Below are 16,482 nucleotides of genomic sequence, written 5' to 3' on the forward strand. Positions count from 1 at the left end.
GTGTGTGTGACAAACTCACCCCTAACTTTCTTACGCTGCCCCGTGGTTTGGGAACGGGCCGGCTGGATTTGGTCTCGATGACCTCTGCCCCGGGTCCTGCTGGGATGCCCTGGGGCTGTTTGGTCCTCTGGGCCTGGAGAGCAAGCTGATAGGCCACCTCAAATGCTTGTCCCAGCGTCAGGATAATCTCATATGTCAGGTTCTACCAGAGGGGGAGGAGACAGAATCCTGCTCAGTATTCTACTCCCTCCTCCTGTCTCCCATATCAACCACCCTCAGTACGGTTGGAGGAAACCAGAAACATCCGGTTTTCATGGATACAGTATCGTCAACCTAGCTTCCTTTTACCCTGAAAACCGGATGTGGGGACCCCACTGGGGCGTTTCTTTTATGCCTGCTACGTTAAGTTACATGTCAACAGACAGACATGCACCAATGCTCCTGAATATGAAGCTGCTGCATCACTCAGTGTGAAATGAAGAAGTCTAGAGCAGACTGAGTCTTAGTCATTATGAAAGTAAAACATCAAATGCGCTACAGGCATACGGTGCATCTATAATTCCTAGGTAAGACAAGTCAGGGGCTAAGTATGTACAGTATTTAAAAGCATACACATTGAGTGAATGAGACACAACAAGCCACAATCTCAGCTCAGTGGACAGTCTCCTCCAAAGACCCAGGAGAGATGCTCAGTCTTCAATGGAATCAAATACTTTATTTGCATATACAACTTTGTAAACAGACTTAACTCAATGGCAGAGAGAGCTGTCAGAGAGGAAGTGTAGCGAGACAGCAAGCTGTTCCCTCTCTGTCCCCTGACTGCAAACACCTGCTACTGCAACCCACTGAGGCTGGAGCTGCATCACATTAAAACACTCAGACAGATTCTAAATAGTGGATAGGAGCAGATGAAGGTGAACATACACTCGGGACCAGAGATTGAGACAAAAACATTGGGGGGTCCATGTGTGTGTTTATTTGTACACCCAAAAAGCCCTGGATTTGTTTTGCATATAGAAAGATGGATTTTAATGGCTTCCTCTGATACTCTTTGTCCCTGACACATACAGCACCACTGGGCAGCTCAACCCACTCCAGTGAGACACCACCTGATTGGCTCTGTTAAACATATTCTTGTAAAGTTAAGTGACAAAACAACTCCAGCTTGAGAAAAACAGAAGGCTGATTATTAGTCTGTGTCTCCGAGGAACCTTCTCTCTGTTTATATCCTTTGATCTGATCTGGGATCCGTCCCATCGTGTGGGCTGGTGAAAAATGAGCCTGTGGCGTCTGGGGGAGTCCGATAGCAGCCTGGTCAATACTGTTAAAAAGCTCTAATCACATCTCCGGGCTTTTATACTCCCCCACCTCACCTCATCTCAGATAGTCAACAGTCTACTGCATTACCCCTGATGAGGCCATTCAGTTCACAGCCCTATAGAGTACAACACAGGCCACAGGGCCAACATCAGACCTCTCAGAAAGGTGGGACCAGCCATAGAAAAACACCCATTGACTTTAATGGGGATGTCCGTTCTATGAATGTTATTTCTATTGTACCAGCCTCTGTAGTAGTTACTCAGTGGCCTTAGATGACCCCTACAGTATTAAATGTGAAAAGCTTTAGAGTTACACTCAGCCGTGGGTAGGGCTGTGGCGGTCATGACATTTTGTCAGCCTACAAGCCACTGATGCAGACCTTTGGAACATCTACATTTAAAAAAGTATAATAAATCCATTATTTATTTTAGACAGGTCTAAAGAAACATGATATGAAGAAAATGTAGTCTATTTCAGAAGAACAGAATAGCATACTCTGAGTTGTCCTTATGCACCATGGTGCTTGCCTACGGAGCTGTGAGGGGAGCGGCACCTCCTTACCTTCAGGCTCTGATCAGACCCTACACCCAAACGAGGGCACTACGTTCATCCACCTCTGGCCTGCTAGCCCCCCTACCTCTATGGAAGCACAGTTCCCGCTCAGCCCAGTCAAAGCTATTCGCTGCTCTGGCACCCCAATGGTGGAACAAGCTCCCCCACGACACCAGGACAGCGGAGTCACTGACCACCTTCCGGAGACACTTGAAACCCTACCTCTTTAAGGAATACCTGGAATAGTATAAAAGTAATCATTCTACCCCCCCTCCCCCACCCCCCCATAAAAATAAAATAAATAAAAAGGTGGTTGTCCCACTGGATATCATAAGTTGAATGCACCAATTTGTAAGTCGCTCTGGTAAATGTAAATGTTAGACCCTGATCAGGCTATGCCATTAGGCAGTGGGCTGAGTGCACTTGGGCTGAATATAATAATTATAATTTTCTTCTTCCGGCTGCGTGCAGAAGAACCTCTCACTCATATGGCTCTCCGTCACGTGATCGGGTCTTTCTCAAAGGCTACAAGTGAAGACAGACACATCCGGGACGCAACTGCGCGCGTCCTTATCCAATTCCGAGGCGCATATTGAAGATATTGGAAGAACTGTCCACATTTACTTTTCGTCAGCCAATGCCAATCTACTATCCCCCATAGTACAAAAGTTGACCTATTCTATTCTGTGCGAGAAATAAATATACCAAACATAGTCTGGGACAGTTGTGGGATGCGATAGATGCTAGTGGTTAATACAACCACTAGAATAAAAAAACTTGTTTTAAGAAATGAGTCTGACGCAACAGATGAGAACGTTTAGCTTAAAATGTTGATAAACTATTCTAAGCGCAGCAATGCGCACATGGCAGTAGGCTATAAGCACAAATGTTCCATTAGCACGTAAACACCATTCACAAATGTGATTATGCATGTAATGCTTTTTTATTAAGGGACATTTTTATGGTGAAAATTATCTTCTCCAAATTTGAAACTCACACGCTGTGTATGTATGCCAGTTAGGCTCTACACACATTGTAAAGCGTATTAATGTGCTTCATTTTAAGAACTTATTTGGCCATTTTAGTTGTGATACAAACCTTATCAAAACATATAAGCCTATGGGCTAGGCTACATGAGGTGTGCAACTATGATTTGAAAAAGTAGCAAAAAAAAAGCATTCACTGTTTCTTGCCTTAAGCTGGGCATCATTCACAAGTGATAATATATCATTCACAAGTGATAGGCTAATATTGTCACCCATCACACTATTCTTGATTTAATCTTGTCTTAACATATACTAAATAATATATGTGTGAAATTAGTTTTGATTTAGAATGGACCATTATCATGCACCTGTCTCGGAACAGGGGCGGGGGAAAAAATACATGTAATCTATGCACTTAAATAGTGAAAGGACAACACTTTTCTCGTGGTTCATTTTCATGCCAGCCAGGTAGGCTATACTCCTGTTGTAAATAGAAGCAATGTGCTTAATATTAGGAAAGTTGAGAAATAAATATAGTAGGCCTATCTGATGGGATCCTCCTCTTTTGGCATTGATGTCAGAGTGATTACAGGGACAATAGAGTGCTGAGTACCAGGCAGTTAGCAAGTTTGGTAGGCTACTAATGACCATCAGCAGCATCAAAGCTTGGAGAAGCCTAATTACCGTGATTAAACGGTCACGTGGAATTTGACTGCCGCCATGACTCGTGACCGCCGGTGTGGTGGTAATACGGTCACCGTAACAGCCCTAGCCGTGGGCCAATTTTTTCTTGAGCGGATGGTCGGTGGGCCAGAACAACAATATATTATATTATATTATTAAACATATTTCAAACCTTGATTACATTGGGATATGATCTCTCTATTTATGCGTGGGAATACTTGGGAACAGATTTCCTAAATGAAAATCACATTGAGCTGAATTCCTGGTGATTTTACAGTCCTTAATGTCCAACATTATTTTATAAAATTACTCAGAAAGCGTGGGGAACCCTGGTTTAGACAAATCATCAGTTCTCAGGAGGAACGGCGTGGTGGAGGTTGGCCATCTAGTGATGGCCACATAGCGCCATGACTCTATCGGAAAATGGCAATCAAGCGTTGCTGAAGTGTGAAACCTCACAGGTAGATAAGCTGGTCTAGAGAGTAAAGATAACAGTGATACTGTGCTGCTGCCAGTCAGAGTCACATCTCCTCTGAGGATTAAAAAAGGTGGCTGGGAAGGAACCAACATGAGGACAGAGGAGAGGACATCACAGACCATTCTGTATGGACTTGAATCTACAGTTGAAAGATATTTTTTATATGTACTGTGCTGTGTGGTGAGGCAATAACATGTCTTAATTTGGACATATTCTGAAACTAATGCGATAGTATAGCATACAATTAAGTCAAGTCACGTCACTGCACGCTGGAGTGGTTGGGTTATAGTGGGATGATTGTGTAGGCATGTATTCTCACCACGTCCACTGTGCTGAACACATGGCAGTAGTGGTGGTTGGTCTGCAGGTCCTTGGTGATGTAGGCAAACGTGCACAGATCCTCCGGGTCCTGGGCCGCACACGAGATGTTCCGGATCTCATGCTCAGCTATGATGTTCTGTATGGGAGGAGAGTCCAACAAGACACTACAATGAGTATCCTGTATGTATAGTCACAGAGACATCAATAAATATCACATTCACGTCTCCACTATGAAAGAACATGTCAATATGTTCTTAATTGCAATGGCGACATAGAAGCTTCAACCCTGTGACCCCTCAACCTCCTGCCCTCAATAAAGAACTATCTGTCATTAACAGACAGGGGTGACATTTAGTATGAAGGAGAGAGAGTGTGGGGCTGGATCAATGTGATAGGAGTGATGTGATACTGGGCAGCCTCCTCCTCCCCTGGTGTCTAGCTTCCCTGGCTGGGACAGGTGTATGTATGTCTGTCTAGTTTTCAGATATTGCTGTACGGATCAGGTCCAAGGTGAAATAGGCGCTCCCAGCCAACCAACCTTATTGGCTGCGTCAATGAACTTCACCCCTTTGTATGTGATGGAGAGGACGATGGTGGGGACCTTCCTCATCTGCTCTGTCGACCTCTGGGAGCGAGAGAAAGAGAGAGCGAGAGTGCAAGAGCAAGAGCGAGAGGGTGTGAGACAGAGAACGATTGACAGAGAGACAGCGAGAGAGGGGGGAGGGAGAGAGACAGAGAGAGAGAGAGAAAACATGAGAAGGAGGAAAGTCTGGGTCCTTTCAGCTGAGATGTTTGAGAATGATTTCTCTCTAAACATGAGGAGACTAGAGTAGTAGTTAGAAGTGTGACCTACCCTCATTTTGGCACAGGCGTCCTGGGTGGACTCTGTCCCCCGTAGCTCCTTGATGAGCATAGATCCCAGGTACTTGATAGATTAGATTAGATTAGATTAGATTAGATAGATAGATAGATAGATAGATAGATAGATAGATAGATAGATAGATAGATAGATAGATAGATAGATAGATAGATAGATAGATAGATAGATAGATAGATAGATAGATAGATAGATAGATAGATAGATAGATAGATAGATAGATAGATAGATAGATAGATAGATAGATAGATAGATAGATAGATAGATAGATAGATAGATAGATAGATAGATAGATAGATAGATAGATAGATAGATAGATAGATAGATAGATAGATAGATAGATAGATAGATAGATAGATAGATAGATAGATAGATAGATAGATAGATAGATAGATAGATAGATAGATAGATAGATAGATAGATAGATAGATAGATAGATAGATAGATAGATAGATAGATAGATAGATAGATAGATAGATAGATAGATAGATAGATAGATAGATAGATAGATAGATAGATAGATAGATAGATAGATAGATAGATAGATAGATAGATAGATAGATAGATAGATAGATAGATAGATAGATAGATAGATAGATAGATAGATAGATAGATAGATAGATAGATAGATAGATAGATAGATAGATAGATAGATAGATAGATAGATAGATAGATAGATAGATAGATAGATAGATAGATAGATAGATAGATAGATAGATAGATAGATAGATAGATAGATAGATAGATAGATAGATAGATAGATAGATAGATAGATAGATAGATAGATAGATAGATAGATAGATAGATAGATAGATAGATAGATAGATAGATAGATAGATAGATAGATAGATAGATAGATAGATAGATAGATAGATAGATAGATAGATAGATAGATAGATAGATAGATAGATAGATAGATAGATAGATAGATAGATAGATAGATAGATAGATAGATAGATAGATAGATAGATAGATAGATAGATAGATAGATAGATAGATAGATAGATAGATAGATAGATAGATAGATAGATAGATAGATAGATAGATAGATAGATAGATAGATAGATAGATAGATAGATAGATAGATAGATAGATAGATAGATAGATAGATAGATAGATAGATAGATAGATAGATAGATAGATAGATAGATAGATAGATAGATAGATAGATAGATAGATAGATAGATAGATAGATAGATAGATAGATAGATAGATAGATAGATAGATAGATAGATAGATAGATAGATAGATAGATAGATAGATAGATAGATAGATAGATAGATAGATAGATAGATAGATAGATAGATAGATAGATAGATAGATAGATAGATAGATAGATAGATAGATAGATAGATAGATAGATAGATAGATAGATAGATAGATAGATAGATAGATAGATAGATAGATAGATAGATAGATAGATAGATAGATAGATAGATAGATAGATAGATAGATAGATAGATAGATAGATAGATAGATAGATAGATAGATAGATAGATAGATAGATAGATAGATAGATAGATAGATAGATAGATAGATAGATAGATAGATAGATAGATAGATAGATAGATAGATAGATAGATAGATAGATAGATAGATAGATAGATAGATAGATAGATAGATAGATAGATAGATAGATAGATAGATAGATAGATAGATAGATAGATAGATAGATAGATAGATAGATAGATAGATAGATAGATAGATAGATAGATAGATAGATAGATAGATAGATAGATAGATAGATAGATAGATAGATAGATAGATAGATAGATAGATAGATAGATAGATAGATAGATAGATAGATAGATAGATAGATAGATAGATAGATAGATAGATAGATAGATAGATAGATAGATAGATAGATAGATAGATAGATAGATAGATAGATAGATAGATAGATAGATAGATAGATAGATAGATAGATAGATAGATAGATAGATAGATAGATAGATAGATAGATAGATAGATAGATAGATAGATAGATAGATAGATAGATAGATAGATAGATAGATAGATAGATAGATAGATAGATAGATAGATAGATAGATAGATAGATAGATAGATAGATAGATAGATAGATAGATAGATAGATAGATAGATAGATAGATAGATAGATAGATAGATAGATAGATAGATAGATAGATAGATAGATAGATAGATAGATAGATAGATAGATAGATAGATAGATAGATAGATAGATAGATAGATAGATAGATAGATAGATAGATAGATAGATAGATAGATAGATAGATAGATAGATAGATAGATAGATAGATAGATAGATAGATAGATAGATAGATAGATAGATAGATAGATAGATAGATAGATAGATAGATAGATAGATAGATAGATAGATAGATAGATAGATAGATAGATAGATAGATAGATAGATAGATAGATAGATAGATAGATAGATAGATAGATAGATAGATAGATAGATAGATAGATAGATAGATAGATAGATAGATAGATAGATAGATAGATAGATAGATAGATAGATAGATAGATAGATAGATAGATAGATAGATAGATAGATAGATAGATAGATAGATAGATAGATAGATAGATAGATAGATAGATAGATAGATAGATAGATAGATAGATAGATAGATAGATAGATAGATAGATAGATAGATAGATAGATAGATAGATAGATAGATAGATAGATAGATAGATAGATAGATAGATAGATAGATAGATAGATAGATAGATAGATAGATAGATAGATAGATAGATAGATAGATAGATAGATAGATAGATAGATAGATAGATAGATAGATAGATAGATAGATAGATAGATAGATAGATAGATAGATAGATAGATAGATAGATAGATAGATAGATAGATAGATAGATAGATAGATAGATAGATAGATAGATAGATAGATAGATAGATAGATAGATAGATAGATAGATAGATAGATAGATAGATAGATAGATAGATAGATAGATAGATTGATTGATTGATTGATTGATTGATTGATTGATTGAGAGAGAGAGAGAGAGAGAGAGAGAGAGAGAGAGAGAGAGAGAGGACATTAATATAGTCGTACAGAGAGTGGGAGACCATATATCTTAAAGAAAGCCATTAGTGAGTTAAGTTACTGCAGGAAAAGGTGTCCCTTACATTGGCTTCATAGCCACAGGACTCAAAGATGAGCTTCTCAGGCTGGTGGTGCCAGTTCTGTACAGGGGTGTAGGGTGCTGCCAGGCTGGGAGGTCGCAGGGTCAGACGGGGCTCCCGATGCCGCTCCTCATATCTCTCATGTGAGCGGTGTCTTTCACTGCGGGGCCGGTGGGGGGCCACATCATAATCTGGGTCAGGCCCCTTCTTCCTCCCAGGCTCCCCGAACAGCAGGAGGGGGTCTATGGAACGACCCGCGTAGGAGTCCATGTGACTGATGGGAGAGGAGGTCTGGGATACCAAGTCCTGACACCTGATCTGGGACAGGCGGGGGGGCTTGACAGGAGGTTCCTCATAGGGCCGCTCTGCCAGCGAGGCGATGATGCGTTTCCTGTGTCCCAGCAGGGTGATCTTCAGCACCTGGAAGATACAAAACAGTCATAACCTCTGAACATCCCCAACACACATTTCAGGTTAAGTCCACTGTAACACATTGAGCATATTGCCATTTGGCACATATTTACCATTAAATTAAATAGCTATTTCAAAATGTGCGCTCTCAAAGTAGATTTCATAGAGACAGACTCACGTTGACAATCTCCAGCTCCCACAGGTTCTTGACACAGTCGAGGCTGCGGTATCCGCTGGAAAGGAAGTTGTGTAGGTACTCCTGCAGGCCCAGGAGGTCCAGCCAGGAGGAGAGAGAGATGCTGCCGTCACAGCCCAGGGCCTTCACCTGCAAGGGGAGACACAGTCACATACTGATCACTCCAGTCCCAACATAGTAAGGGCTGATCACACTAGCCAGAGCTACTGCATGGGGCCATAGGGGAACTCATTAAAGTCAGTAGTTTGGAGAGGCTCACCTTTGGCAGGGATCGAGCTGCATGCAGGATCTTCTTCCGATGTCCTGGGTCTGTGATGCCTATCTCCCTCAGGTCCTGTTCCTCCATCACATTACTACCCTGTAACAGAGAGAGTAAAAGGTCGGGTTAAAATGACATCACAGTGACAGGTATCATACTAACATGGCCTCAATGTTGCCATAACAGGATTAGCTGTGTAAACTGGACAGGGAATTTGCTAACACAATAATTCAATGGATGTGGTTTTCTCATATTGTCAATGGAAATCTGACACAGCATCTTAGTGTTAGAGTTGAATGCATTCAGTTGTACAATTTACTAGGTATCCCCCTTTCCCTTTCCCTTAGAGGGCTAACTAGACCCAGACAAAGACACACACACGGTTGGTTAGTGATCTGCCTCCCCTAATGCTGCCATTGTAAAAAAATAAGGGGTGTCAAGCAATTCTCCCTTCTCCCATTGAGATAACATACAGCTGACTGCAGCACTGAAATAAACGTCAATAAATCCCTCTAGTAAATGTAATTTAAGTGGATGAGGGAGGAAAGGGGAGGGAGGGAGACAAGCACCAGGGAGCATGAGCAAGGGTCAAACCCATCTACAGTCCCACACAATACCATCTCCAAGGCTGAGACAGGCAGGCAGGAGCAATGGGTGGCTAATCAACAGATCAATCAGGAAACTGCAGGAGGGGGACAGGGCGGCGCAAGGGGGGAAGAGCTGAGTGCTACTGTGTCGACAACCGCAGGCAGCACTAAATGACTGACCACAAAGGAAGGCTAGCCTCCCTCCACCGAGTGTCATTCATCAGGGTCACTCGATGGGTCCTTCCATTGGCCTGACGTGGTCAAATTAAAGAGGAATTACTAGCCATTACTCAAATGACCAATTAGCTAGAAGTCTGCTAGTGTATGAGGATTGTAGCATTGACTTGGAAGGTGCTGCTGGCACACACTTACTAGAATAGTATGTAAAGCTCCAGGGACCCTGCTGCAGAGTGTTGCGCATGAGCTCTGTGTTAATCCCACCTTGAGAGCAGAGTCAGTGGGATGGAGGGATGGAAAAATGGAGGGATGGAAAGATGGAGGAATGGAAAGATGGAGGGATGGAGAGTCAGGAGCTGACAAGCTACTTTGCTGCAGGGGCAAAGGGAGTGAGATGGAGATGGATAGAGGCATCAGTGTGTGTATGTGTTGCACAGCATAATCTATACAGGGGTGAAATTAGTCATTAAAACAAGGCTGCTGAGTGGACTGTTGCTCCCTAGGCTCAGCCATGGTATGGAGGAAGGTACCCAGGGATTGACTGTGTGTGTGCGTGTGTGTGTGTGTGTGTGCGTGTGTGTGTGTGTGTGTGCGTGTGCACGTGCGTGTATTGCATGCATGCGTATGCCCTTTCTTTTGGCTCTACTGTATTAACCTGAGCATGTGCAGTTTGTGTAAAGATCATGACTCAGGTATTTTCCACTCTGTTAGGATTATGTATGTGTTTATGGGAAGAGAGAGAGAAAAGGGGAAAACGAGGGTAGATACAGAGAGTGAGAGAGAGAGAGAGAGAGAGATACAGAGAGAGAGAGATACAGAGAGAGAGAGAGATACAGAGAGAGAGAGAGAGACATGCTCAACATGAGCTCCTGATTTATTTCCATTTTGTTTTGTTTTAGAATGAGATAAACACTCAAATCTAAAAATAATTCAAGACAAGAAGTGATGAACAACAACTCTATTCAATCAGAATAGAAAAAAAAGTAACTTTGCGCCTCAAATTAAGATGTTTTGACTCTCGCTAGCTAGCTACACAACAAAAACCTAGCCAGCAGGCTAACAAGCCAGCCAGAAAATTGAGCTAGAACAAACCTAGCAAGGGGAGTTAATACAACTACATCAAACGACCAAACTGAGTGAGTAAATCAAAAAGAAGCACAGACTCTAACTTTAAACATATCTTCTGTTTTTGTGTGTGAAGATTTCACTATTTTTGCTGGTTTTTGAGCTAAAAAGGAGCTAGCTAGCAACAGCAGCAGACAAACAAATCGGGTTGCCATGGCAACAGTGCACCGGAACAGAGCAGCAGCAGTAGTAGTCGCAGAGCCCACAGGCACCATGTCCCCACTCCCCCTCAGCGCTGAGTCCATTCTCTACCCCCCAGAGGCCAAAAATGACACAACGAGGAAAGCTTTTAAACAGAATCTACTAAAGGGGAGGCCAGAAACCCTTTTCACAGACCTCTACAAAAACGGTGATGTGAGTAATCACATCTTTCTCACTGACCAGCCAAATGCATGGCGCTCAACAGTCTGCTCTCACTACCCATCCGTAATGGGTGGAAGCTGAAAGTCAAAGAGACAGACGACCCTGACAGCACCATGATAACAATCAACCTCTACAAGACTGGGACTGTCATGGTGCAAGGTAACCTTAGGCTGTTTGAAACAGACTTTCAGACCATTAAGGAGAGAGCAGAGAGAGAGAAGGACACCACCAGTGACAAACTCCACCAGCACCACCCTCACCCCCACTATCCCCACCCAAAAAGGCACATCCAGCACCTCTCTTCCCACCATAGTGGAGGACACGCCCCAGGAGGAGAGCGACCCCCTCAGTGCAGAGCAGGCTCAGGCCCTCCTCACCACCATGGCTGCCATGAGGGATCAGTTCACCAAACTGGAGGGGGAGGTGGTCCTGCTTAGGGAGAGTGTGAGCAAACAGCAACTAGACATCCACACCTTAGAGGAGCTCCTAACCAAGGTGCGGACAGAGCAGGATAGCAGCCTTGCAACACAGCTGAAAGAGGTTCAGCAAGAGAGAGCTGGACTCAAGAGAGAGCTGGCTGATCTAACAAAGGAGGTGAGAGAGCTCCAAAAAGACAGGCAGAGCATTAATAACGAGCTGATGGTATTTTAAATGAAATGATCAAATATACAGACCACAAATTCAAATAGGCTATACTCAAACTCTTCAACATTATCCTAACTGCAGGTATTTCCCCCGATATTTGGAACCAAGGATTGATCACAGCAATCTATAAAAATGGAGACAAATTTGACCCAAATAATTACAGAGGAATTTGCGTTAACAGCAACTTGGGGAAAATTCTCTGCAGTATCATAAACAGCAGACTACATCATTTCCTTGATGAACACAACGTCCTAAGCAGAAGGCAGATTTTTATTTATTTTTTATTATCGTACAACAGACCACATTTACACCCTCCACACTCTAATTGACAAACAAGTAAACCAAAACAAAGGCAAAATCTATTTGTGTTTTGTAGACTTCAAGAAAGCATTTGATTCAATCTGGCACGAAGATCTTTTTTACAAACTAATAGAAAGTGGTATTGGAGGGTATATGATGCTAAAAACAAATGTGCGGTTAAAATTGGCAACAAGCAAACAGACTTCTTCTCTCATGGACGTGGAGTGAAACAGGGCTGCCCAATAAGTCCAACACTATTTAACATCTACATTAATGAATTGGCAAAAACATTAGAAGAATCGGCAGCACCTGGTCTCACCCTACACAACACTGAAATCAAGTGTCTGCTGTACGCAGATGACCTGGTGCTACTGTCTCCCACTAAGGAAGGGTTACAGCAGCATCTAGATCATCTGCACAGGTTCTGTCAGACCTGGGCTCTGACCGTTAACAAAAAAAACCCGGAATATAATGATATTCCAAAAAAGGTCAGGAAATCAGGATGACAAATATAAATTCTATTTGGACACAGTTCTATTACAGCACACCAAAAATTACACATATCTAGGACTAAATATCAGCAACACAGGTAGCATTCACATGGCTGTGAATGAGCTGAGAGACAAAGCAAGAAGAGCATTCTATGCCATTAAAAGGAATATTAAAATCGAAATTCCAATTAGAATCTGGCTCAAAATGTTCCAATCAGTTATAGAACCAATTGCTCTATATGGCAGCGAAGTATTACATTTACATTTACGTCATTTAGCAGACGCTCTTATCCAGAGCGACTTACAAATTGGTGCATTCACCCTATAGCCAGTGAATGCACCAATTTGGGGGGGGGGGTGGAAGGATTACTTTATCCTATCCCAGGTATTCCTTAAAGAGGTGGGGTTTCAAATGTCTCCGGAAGGTGGTGAGTGACTCCGCTGTCCTGGCGTCGTGAGGGAGCTTGTTCCACCATTGGGGTGCCAGAGCAGCGAACAGTCTTGACTGGGCTGAGCGGGAACTATGCTTCCGCAGAGGAAGGGGAGCCAGCAGGCCAGAGGTGGATGAACGCAATGCCCTCGTTTGGGTGTAGGGACTGATCAGAGCCTGAAGGTACGGAGGTGTCGTTCCCCTCACTGCTCCATAGGCAAGCACCATGGTCTTGTAACGGATGCGAGCTTCAACTGGAAGCCAGTGGAGTGTGCGGAGGAGGGGGAACGTGAGAGAACTTGGGAAGGTTGAACACCAGACGGGCTGCGGCATTCTGGATGAGTTGTAGGGGTTTAATGGCACAGGCAGGGAGCCCAGCCAACAGCGAGTTGCAGTAATCCAGACGGGAGATGACAAGTGCCTGGATTAGGACCTGTGCCGCTTCCTGTGCAAGTATGGGGTCCGCTCTCTAATACTGAATTTACCAAATGGGACAAACATCCAATCGAAATACTGCATGCAGAGTTTTGCAAGACTGTATTGCAAGTGCAAAGGAAAACTCAAAATAACGCATGTAGAGCAGAATTGGGCCAATACCCCCTCCTTATTCGAATAGAAAAAAGAGCCATCAATTTTACAACCATCTAAAAACAAGTGACCCCAAAACATTCCATCACACAGCTCTACTATGTCAAGAGATGAAACAAGAGAAGAGTCCCCTCAGCCAGCTGGTTCTGAGGCTCAGTTCACTAACCAAAACCAACCTCATAAGAGCCTCAGGACAGCACTCAGAAAATCTGGCCCAACCAAATCATCACAAAGCAAAAATAAAAATATATCACCTATTGGAAAGACACCACAAAAAATAAAAGTAAACTTCAATGCTATTTGGCTCTAAACAGACAGTACATGGTGGCAGTCTATCTGACCACTGTGACTGATAGAAAACTGAGGAAAACAATGACTAGGTACAGACTCAGTGAGCACAGTCTGGCTATAGAGACCGGTCGTCACAGGCAAACCTGGCTGCCCAGAGAGGACAGGCTGTGCTCACTCTGCCCCCGGGGAGAGGTAGAGACAGAGCTGCATTTCCTATTACACTGTGACAAATACTCAGACCTAAGAGAATCTTTCTTTCCCAAAATTATCATTCAGTACACAGAGAGAGATACAGAGAGAGAGATGCAGAGAGCGAGAGAGAGAGAGATACAGAGAGAGAGAGGGAGAGAGATACAGAGAAAGAGAGAGATAGATACAGAAAGAGCGATACAGAGAGAGAGAAAGACCAAGAGAAAAAGAGATGGGAGAGAGCTTCAAAAGAGAGATGAGAAAAGGAAATACAATAAAAAGGTTTGTTCCATCTGAGACAATGGCTTATTGTGTTTCCTTTATTCCTCTAATAACTCATAGTGGAATGACAGCTCTGGGGACTTCTACACTCAGACCTTATCTGATCAGTTCATTCATCTCACCTGATGATGGAGAGCTGAATAATACAATGATGAGGGGAATGAAGCCAGAGCAGAGCTGCCCACACCATTTAGACCTGGTGTTTGGAGCACAGACAGCACTACTGCTGCTGGTGCAGATGAGGCTATAGCTGATCAATGGCTCTTTCTGTGTATGGAATACTAAAGGAGGAGTAGCTACCGTTCACATCAGCCCCATCCATCCGTCAGAACCAGGATTCAATTACGTTACGCAACAGGTATAACAAAAGACCACTATGGAACACATACTGCTCCGCTTCTACTGCTGGGCCTGGGTGGGGAGTCAATGAGTGGTAAGAGGCAACATGGTGCAAGGCAATGGTAAATAATAGATACGTTTCTTTCAAATCAGGCCATCATATGAGGATCCAAGATGTAAAGGGGTTATTCAACAGTGTAATAGCATTCATAAGACAGTCATAAGGTTGTTCTTTATTGCAGACTATGTTTGGAAGATTTAGTGTGTTTGCAGTGATAGTGTCCTTCACTAATGTCGACAGAGCTGATTCCCAGAACTAACACAGACACACATAGATCCCTCATCCCTGGCTGACTGCATCTCTCTGATCCTGACACTCATACTAAACCACTTCTGACAACCCCCCCACGGAGACTAAAGAAGGGCCCTTGCCTCAATGACAAAGGACACTTGAAACGGATTATTCAATTTCTGATGAAAGGCAATTGAGTGGATTAAATTCTCTAACTGCCTGATATGAGACAAAATGCAACATTCACCCCAACCTATCCCTGCTGTATAAGCGTTCATCTGTCAACCCACTAAGGCCAGAAACTGCAAGAGAACTTGTGATAAACAGTCTTCATCAGACTCCGACGACTGGGAACTCTAGGGGAATCTCTCATGCACTTTGACCTCTTCCAGTGCAGGCTTTGCAGAATATAGTGATAATACATTATAGAGAGCTGACTACAGCACCAAGGACTGAAGGGGACATGCTCAGTCTGGAACCCGACTGCTCCAGACAGTCTTAACTCTCAGAAGCAGTGCCATGAGCCTGGGGGACTGAGGTAGTAAGTCTGGCTAATAGATCATGCCTACCTATGTTATGCCAACCGAAAAAGAAAGTGAGTGGAGGGCTGGAGGGGCATCAAATGCGTTGTGTTATGTGTGTAGATTGTGAAAATGTCAATTTGTTTTGACAAATGGACCTCAATAGAGAAATTCCCTTCCAACTTTGAGCTAATCCTTTTTAAATAGCTCAACGCACACAACAACAATGTAAAAATCTATTTGGCCCTTCCTCCGCTATCCCTGAGTTTATCAGGCATGGGAGTTAGTCTGTCCTCTCTCTAATTTATTCTCACTATAACCTGCACACACCACTACCTCTGATGAATAGGTATTGGAAATATTATTCCCATTAGAGGCTGTGGTGTGTTCATTACGTGACTACTTTGTGCAGACAAAACAAACAGAATAGAAGAGAGAGACTGGACTGTGAGGATCACACAGGCTGGCGTATTAACAGAGGAAGGACTGGATGGCTGCTCCTCTCCTCTGATATTGCTCATTGGCATCATTGTGATGTTTGATTACAAGCCGAGCAGCAGTCTGAGCCTCTTCCCTGGGCAATAATTACCGCTACTGTGCGCCTGCAACTCCTCTGCTGATCTCAGAGACTTCAAGGAAATACATTTTCCC

At 41.9% G+C, this 16,482-nt stretch overlaps 1 protein-coding gene across 2 annotated transcripts in view; it reads right to left on the reverse strand.

The window, feature by feature from the left end:
- The window catches only part of LOC311148236 (ankyrin repeat and SAM domain-containing protein 1A-like), a gene marked incomplete at its 3' end in the record, with an annotated part of 125,938 nt that overhangs the window by 6,432 nt on the left and 103,024 nt on the right, over window positions 1–16,482 (reverse strand). For both annotated transcript variants that reach the window (XM_084185133.1, XM_084185132.1), the window contains exons 18-24: window positions 9,212–9,310; window positions 8,935–9,081; window positions 8,349–8,765; window positions 5,195–5,266; window positions 4,880–4,966; window positions 4,340–4,477; window positions 20–202 (exon numbers count right to left, since the gene is read on the reverse strand). In XM_084185133.1, the coding sequence (XP_084041259.1) occupies window positions 20–202; window positions 4,340–4,477; window positions 4,880–4,966; window positions 5,195–5,266; window positions 8,349–8,765; window positions 8,935–9,081; window positions 9,212–9,310 (1,143 nt within the window). The remainder of the gene's footprint in view (window positions 1–19; window positions 203–4,339; window positions 4,478–4,879; window positions 4,967–5,194; window positions 5,267–8,348; window positions 8,766–8,934; window positions 9,082–9,211; window positions 9,311–16,482) is intronic.

The sequence above is a fragment of the Coregonus lavaretus genome (assembly GCF_964263955.1).
Source record: "Coregonus lavaretus genome assembly, chromosome: 20".
NCBI classification, from domain to species: domain Eukaryota; kingdom Metazoa; phylum Chordata; class Actinopteri; order Salmoniformes; family Salmonidae; genus Coregonus; species Coregonus lavaretus.